General features: G+C 40.6%; 1 protein-coding gene across 1 annotated transcript in view; it reads left to right on the top strand.

Moving 5' to 3' along the window:
- Positions 1-5,816: 5,816 nt before the first annotated feature.
- The window catches only part of COL5A2 (collagen type V alpha 2 chain), a 113,293-nt gene continuing 110,897 nt past the window's right edge, over positions 5,817-8,212 (top strand). Inside the window, exon 1 of the mRNA XM_074910584.1 lies at positions 5,817-6,095. Coding sequence (XP_074766685.1) covers positions 5,993-6,095 — 103 coding nt within the window. The 5' untranslated portion in view covers positions 5,817-5,992. The remainder of the gene's footprint in view (positions 6,096-8,212) is intronic.

The raw sequence follows: 8,212 nt of genomic DNA, 5'->3' as shown, positions 1-8,212 counted from the left end.
ATTTTAAAATAAAGGAATGCCAGTAAAATGAGTATGAAACAAACACTGTATATTCTTTTAAAACCGTGGATAAAGCTGTGAATAAGTAACCCTGAGCCTCAACACATCTTATAACAAGCCTATTCCTAAAAGAGATGACAGTTGAACTTTGAGCTAAATTTTCTGTTTACAGTCCAATTGGTTTCACTGATTCCCTGGGTCAGAAAAATGATTAGAGATATGAATATGCTTGTTACATAGGGCTTAAACTATACCTTTGAATGGACCTTCAATCAATGAAGAAGTACAAAGTAAATTTAGGGTCACAAGGTAAATGAATTTCATATTAAAATAAAAGTGGAGGCCTATCATCAGTTGGGGCCTATTTGAATTACAGAATAACATTTGCTGTTGCTATTTAAGAGGGTACTTTGCTGTGACCCTTTTATGTTTTCACTTAATCAGTTTAAGTTCTTAGGCAGACAAAAACTAGCTTGATAGTGAATTTGTAATAAACAATGAAATAATGGCACTGTTTTTCCTGTTCTAGGTAAATAATAAGTATAATTTACAGAAGGACTTCATGTAAGACTTTCTCTAATTCTTGATTTTTTGCTTAGACTACTGTTGAGTTTCATTTAATTGAGGCATTCTGAAGAAAAGGCTGCCAGTGCTAATAAACGTACTGAGTTTATAGCGTTTGGAATTGGCATATCAAAAGCAGATTCACAGGAACAGATATAATTGAAGACCCCACGCTGGCAGTTTAAAAGCAAAGTTACATCCTTCTTCCCCATTTAAAACTAACTGAAACATTACAAAAGTTTGAATGTGACCAAGAAAGATATATTTCCTCCCTCTTCTCTATAAGGACTTTCATTTATTAAACCTTTCTATCCCAAAGTTGATGGGAAAATTCTCCTACAAATGGGCAGTAACATTACTGATACAGCATTGTTTAAATTTCTAGCTGATACTAGTGCTTTGGTGGATTTTTTAGCAGGAAGATTAGGATTTTGAGGCAATGCAGTTGGGAATGCAGTCCATTTAAAGATCCGATTTAAAAGTAGTATCATGTTCCTCTGTTTATATTCTTGCCAGTTTCTGTAGTTTCCTATTACATTTTTTTTATTTTAAATAATGGAATTTTCTGTCCTTATGGGAAAAACCCCTGTATAAAACAAGAAAACTTATCCCTTACGCAGTAAAGGTCTTAAAAGTGCAAACTGAACACACTTCAAAGGAAAAGAACTATTTTTCTCTCATATATTTCAGTCGTGTTCATTTTATGGTTAATTCTAAGAAATAGTCAAGACATTTTATGTTGACTATATTCTTTTGAGTTAAAAATGCGGTATGTCACTTTGCCTCTTTTTTTAAAATAAGCATGTGATTGAAGAAGTTATACAAGGTGGAAATTTCAAACAGCACTTACCACAGATTTAACTGCCTTCATAAAATTTGATAGTAACTCTCAGATTGACTTTGGTGAAACTGCACTAGTTTTGAACATTTTGCTCGTTTTTAAACAGATACTTTTATACATTCAAGTACAGCTTCTTATAAACTTCCATGATTCCAATGATTTCCTATTACTGCTAAAAGACTGGTCCAGCATCTTATTTGTAGCAGATAGTTTGGTCATATGTATGAAGGTATTTTTTTGTCAGTTTGGTACAAATTAATTTAAAACAGAAGTGCTGTCCCATTGTATGTAACAGTGTGAAGGGTCATTAAACTCTCTTGAAGAGAGACCCTCATGGATATTGGAATTTTAAGTACTCATACATATGCATGCTCTGAAGCATCCTAAGCTAATAATAGTTTGTTTTTTCTGGCCTGACTTGGAGATTTTTGAAAGGTATAAGCCTGTGAATTACCTTTTAATATACTTCTGAGTCCTCTCGATTTCTTAATAGTATTCCCTAGATTCATTTGTCACTGAAAATGCTCTTTGAATTTTGAATGACTTTGAACATCAGATATGATTTTTAGGTCAGATACCATACAGTCCCTGCTTATTGGCTAAAATAAAGGAATGGATATCAATAGACTGGATATAAGGGAGTATTTCGTTATATTTTTTTTGAGTGCTGGATCTTGACATTTCTAGAATTGTCCTAGCTTTGGGGACAGCTGTTGTTTCATGAAGACTTTTTAGAGCCTATCATAAAGAAGCACGCACTGCTTTTGTGTGAAGATTTTGCTCTTGTTTTGTTGTTTCCTTTCAGTTGATATAAAGATCCTTCAATCTTAAAAGCACCTGGTTGCTCTAGTGTGAAGCATGAAGCATTAGAAATTGGTCTTTTAATCATGTCATATCACTTTTTCATCTCTTGGGAGTCAGAAGTCAGCCACAAATTGGTAGCTGAGATGGTTCCAATTTCAAAGAATCTCCTGCTAGTAGAAAGAGACTGTTTTTGTGTCCTGTGTTTCCAGCTCTATTGCTCTACTGGGATAGACTAGAGAAAGAGGGGAGAGTATTCAGTCCTACCACTCCTGCAGTGGCTCTTTTCTACTAAATTTGGGTTTGTTACATGCTGTAAGCTTAATGTATAATAATGAGTAGAGTGAAGGTGTATTGGAAGGGAATTGGTTCCAGGAGTTGGGGCCCTGGATTCTCCTCCCAAGGAATCTTCATCCCATATAAGTTTTCCTTGGCACAGAATGGAAATGAGCTCCAAAAAGTCTGTATCTGGCTGTACTTCTACTGAATGTATGACCTTAGGCTAGTTTGCTAAATTTCACATTCCTCTGTTCTTACAGAATCCTAAAAATGATGGAAAAAGTGAAAAATGGTTGGAAAGCAGTTGTGCATAAATATACAGCATTATTCTATGCAATGCTGGTTTCTCCCCTATTGAGGAGGGGGAGGTGACACTGAGCATACTTGGAATTATTTATCTGCCCACTCTTAATTGCTTAGTCTGTGGTTCTAAGTAAGTAATTTCTCTCACTTGTATCTAATGTGATGCTATGAAATAGCTTAGGCCTAGAAGTGAATTTGTTTAAATGAAAAATGATACACTTAATAGCCAGTTACAATGCCTGTGATAAGACTGAAAAACTCTTTAAAGGCACATCCGTGGTAAAAGGGAGTATTTATAAGGAGGCATAAGGGGTTTAATTCTCTAAGCAATTTACATCCTTTTGTATTCTCTGTTGTTTGTCTGTTTTGGTTATGTGGCATAATTTGTTGGTGAGACCAAGATAGAAATAGATTTCAAGGGCAACAGTTAGATATTGCTGTAGGAATCTCTCCAAAGGAGAGACTAGACCTGAAATGGCAGAAAGTATCTTTGAAAATCTCTTGGACTCCTCAGAAAAATGTTCCATTGGAAATAGTAAAAGAGGACATTCTGATTTTGTGGTTTGTTTTTTTGGTTTTGTTTTTTAATGAGCTATCTGGATTAAAGAAATGTCACCATAATTCAAATCTGTTCATGTTCTGGTGTTTTTTTCAGAGGCTGTAAGAGATAATGACAGTAAGGCTCATTCTTGCTGTGAACACACTAGGAATTTACCAACCTGTTGCAAACTTAAGACTTGGGGAAATAAGTGTGAAAACTTATCTAATTTTGAGAATTTATCTAATTTATCTAAGTTAGCAACTATAAAGACACGTTTTACCAGTGTGTGGCCATTTCTGTGATTCTGTGGTAGACTCTGAATGACCTGTGGTTTCATTGTAGCTTTCCCCAGGCTGCGTGGAGCACTTTCAGCTGTGAGTTCTTTGAGCAGTTGTCAGCTTTATTATATGAAATTTCACATAAATCTTCTCCATTTAGTAGCATATAGTTCAGAAACACCTACATGTCTGTTGTAATGGTTTTTCATTAACAAGCACAGAAGACTTTTCAAAATACTGTTCATATTCTCAGCCTTTCTCTTAAATTATTAATATTTCTGTACTTAAAACTGTAAATGACAGGTTACCCCCAACTGTGGGAAACCTTGTGTGGTTTTTAAAATTTGTTATTTTCCTTTTCTAATGTATATAGTGATTTTGCATTGTTTAATATCATGTGATGATTTGGCAATGGCAGAGTGCTGGGTTATGGCTGTAATCTTTCTTTTTTGCTACTCTCCCATAACTAATGTGCATATAGAACAGGTCAAAGATCAGATCTGGTTCTAAACTAGATATATGACCTAAAGCACTTGATGTTTCTAGCCAGCATCCACATAACATCAGCTTTCCAAGGGAGATTTCCTGGAGTTCTGCTGAAGTAGGACATATGAAATATGACTTCTGAGACCAGCAGACCAGAGCGAGTACTCACGAACCTGTCAAAATAGAATTTCACCTACAACTGGGTGGGTTAACAATTGTTAACTTTTTGTTTTTCCAGTTCTGAGTTTCTCAGCTGATACCAATGATTATGATTGCTTTTCAGAATAAAATTGCAGTGGCTTTCACAGCTTCAATATATCTATTTTTTCTCATAGCTACCACTCTTGAGTGACAGGGACTGTGGGATATTATGCTCCTGAAGTGAAACCCTGTATGGGTTTCAGACTGCTGTGTCAAGACTGCTTGGTGCAAGAGAGCAGGGAATTTTGATTTTGTTATCTTTCAGCATATTTTATGTTAATCGCTGGGTTTGCTACTAGAGTAGGTGTGATGTAGCACTGCAGTGCTATACCATTTTCTGGATTACCTTTCCTCTTCAGGGCAGGCTGATCTTTTGAAGAGACAGAAGAGAACTTCACAGGCTTTAGGATGCTGCATCACTGAGAAGTGCTAAATCAAGCCATGATAACCAGAGTGGGCTAGTGTTGCCAACCTGCACAAACCCAGGTGAAGAGGTTTACTTCTCACAGCATCCACTTCAAATGGGATTGTTCTCAAACTGAAATGGCAAGGTAGAAAACCTTCCGAGAGATGAATCTGTGTTTCCCCGCAGCAGGTATAGGCAACCCCATTCTTAGCAAATGATTAGATTAGTGATGGAGCTCCACAGACAGCAAACACTGTGGGAAGAAAAAAAATCGAGCATCCTACTCCCAGTTACAAGTGACCCACAAACGAGAGATTTACTTAGTGCCCATGCTAGAATGCTAATTAAGGTGCATTGTTAAGGGGTAAATACTAGGCTGGGGCTTAGGTAGGTTTTCAGTTGTCAGGGAATAGAGGTGGAGAGCTTGGGAGAAAAAGCAAATAATTGGACAGTTTGGGTTGTCATTCTGGTGTGAGAAGTGTATAGCATCTTCCAGAGATTTGTGATAGCCTTTCCAATTGGTAGGGCAGTAAATACAGAGCACACTAAGCATCTGAGGAAAGATTACTCAGAAAAGAATTCACATGAGAAAGATTATTCCCCTTTGGGGGGGAAAGGCGGTTATTTACAGGTTCCTGAAACAAGCTGTGGCCCCTCTCAAGGGACCGGAGTCGCGTCTGATAATGCAGCTACAGCAAGGCAGGGGACTGTTATCAGGGGAGAGGAGGAAATCCTCCTCTCGGCAAGCTGGAAGGGATCAAGTTCCTAATAAGGGAATCGGCCCCAAAGGGGGCTACACCCTCCATTCCCAGGAAGCGAGTGTGCGAAAAGCAGAGCTTTCTCTTCCTAACAGCTTCTCACGGAACTATGCTTTGCTGGCTTAATAAATGGTCCTCACACAGCACATGCACCGCACAGCAGCAGGAAAATATCCTGCAAGTGTGCTCGTAAAGAGAAAAGTTCAAGGAAGAGTGAAGCCAGCTCTGATTCGGTTATTTACCATCAATCAGACTGTTGCTTGGCAGGGAGTGGATGATTAGGAGCCTGAACGAGCTGAAAAGGGGCAGGAAGAGAAGTGGAGGCAGCATTCTTCCTATTTAAAGCTGCATCCCCTGAAAGGAGTGTTTGCAGACTGCGCTGGAGCTGGTGCTGAAAAAGAGGGCTCGCAGACTTTTGTCCTGGAACTGATGCTGAAAGGCAGAGACACTCCCCAGCTGGCTTCATGGTGCTAAAATAACCTTATGCTTCTGCGCTTTTTGCTGCCCGGGAGGATACATGCCTAATATCTAGGCATGATGGCAATCTGGGTACAAACGAGAACTTTTTTCATCCTTGCTGCTTTATTAGGGCGATTTGCAACCATAAAAGCGCAAGAAGAGGAAGAATATGACGGTGGTGAGTTTCTCTCTTTCTCCCACTAAAACCAATTCAATAATCTCCCACTCGTTATACCCTCTGGGATACAAGAGTAACGAGACTCTCCCTTTTATATACAGCGAAGGGGGCAGCGGGGTTTGCGCTCGGGCGCCTGAGCAGGGGCGAGAGGGAAGCTCTGGAAGCCGGGCTTCGGCTTTGCGGGGTCGCTGCGGGTGCGGAGCGGGACGCACGGCCCAAGGACAGGAGCAGCCGGGGGAGCGCGGGGCTGAGCCCTGGGCCGGGCGGGGGGGCGAGCGGCTGAAGTAAACACTGAAGCCTTGCAGGGCGGAGTCGTCTACATCTGCTTTCCTACATTCTTTGTTTTAGAGAAGTACAGAAACGTGGATTTCCCCCCTGTCCTCTTCTTTCTCTCCTCTTCTCCATCTGCCCCCCCCCCCCGCCACCCAGCCGCTCGCTGCTGAGCCCGGGGGCAGGCGGCGGTGGCCCCTCCCGGCCCGGGGGCTGGCTTCCCGCGGCAGCGGCCCTCGGTAGCCACCCCGGTGGGCTGGCGAGCTGCCTACCTGCCCCGCGTAAGCTGATCTTGTTTAGGCTGCTTTACATTCGTTTTTGCTTCACATGGTGTGGATGGCGGAGAGCGCGAGCGCGGCGGCGCGGAGGACGCGCGGTGCCTGCCCGCATCCCTCGCTCGGTGCCTGCCCGCATCCCTCGCTCGGGGCTGCGGGGCGCTGCGGGGCGCTTGCCTGAAATGGGAGAACGCGGGTTGTGGGACAGCCCGGAGCTGTTGTACTGCACATACTTCCTAGGCTTCTTGCGTGTAACGCTGGCTTTCCAAGTAGCGCCCAACAAAGGGACTACTAGTACGTTACCCTACAATACCGTTTGCAGTTACTTTATCACGCATTTTCAAGAGTTTAATTTTTTTTTTTTTGTAACTGAACTTCTCTGCTAATATGCTGCATTGCACGAGTGAGGAGGAGTCAAAGCCCGATGAATAAAACAGTGCAATAATTCTGAAACTTTTGTTCTGCAAAGCAAAATGAGACCTGACTACACACAGCTGTGTAAGGAGTCCCATAGAGGGGGCACTTCATATAATCTTGGGTGTATAATTCATGGATTTGCCATAAAGGGAGGGATATATTGTCCGTTTTCCAGTTACACATAATACTAAAGAAAACAGTTGTGAAAACATTGACTTCATTTTTTGGTATCCATTTAGTAAAAATGATAGCTTTTTTGCTGTTTTTTTTTTTTTTTTTTTTTTTTTAAAGGCAAATCTTATGTGAGGTTTCTGTGGAGTTAAGTGTCATTCACTAGTTTGTTGCTATTATGGAAATTATGGGATGAGCTAGTAGTGTAGCAACACCTTCTGGGATGTACTTCCCATATGCTGATGTCTGAGGAAACTGAGAGTTACGTGGTAAGTAAGAGAGCAAAATCCATTGTAATAAATTAGTGACATCTGTTTGCACTTACTCATCTTCCTGTTTGAAAATGTAATAGCTTTTGTCTACCATACATACGAGGAGGCTCCTTCTCCAGTGTTTATCATATTAGAAAAAAACCTCAAAGCTGTTTGAGTGTGTTGTAAGGGATGGTGCACAGTGAGGAAGAAGGGGGGGTACATCCTACAGACTGATCTGGTTTAATTGCATAAACAAGAGGTTTTATTTAGTTCCTGGTTGAAGCCCAGTAATGCTGCAGAATGGGCAGTGTTTTACCCTTGGTTTGTCTTGGTTTTAGTACTTATGCAGAGGTCTAACATCGGTGTACAGTGTATTGTACTGCTGGTGATTTTGTCTATACAGCTGTTTCGCTTCTCCCCATTCAGATGGTCATATGTGTCATTTGAATATAGGTGCTGTGGTAAACAAATATTGGAGGTATCTGGGGAAGCAAAAGAAGGTGCCTCAGGAAGCTTAGGTTAGAAAAAACTATCAGACTTTCAGAAAGTATGTGAAATGGTGTTTTACCAGTCATTTTTCAGGCCAGTCCTAGAAAAAATGAGAAGGATTAAATACAGGTTGTCAACCTCAACCACAGTGGAAGAAAGAAATAGCTTTTGCAGAAGTATGTTACAGACTTTATCCTGATAAGGGTGAGTGAGATTGATAACTAAAGTTGAATAGAATAAA

This window comes from Athene noctua, chromosome 7, assembly GCF_965140245.1.
Source record: "Athene noctua chromosome 7, bAthNoc1.hap1.1, whole genome shotgun sequence".
NCBI lineage: Eukaryota > Metazoa > Chordata > Aves > Strigiformes > Strigidae > Athene > Athene noctua.
This window is presented reverse-complemented; position numbering and strand designations above follow the sequence as displayed.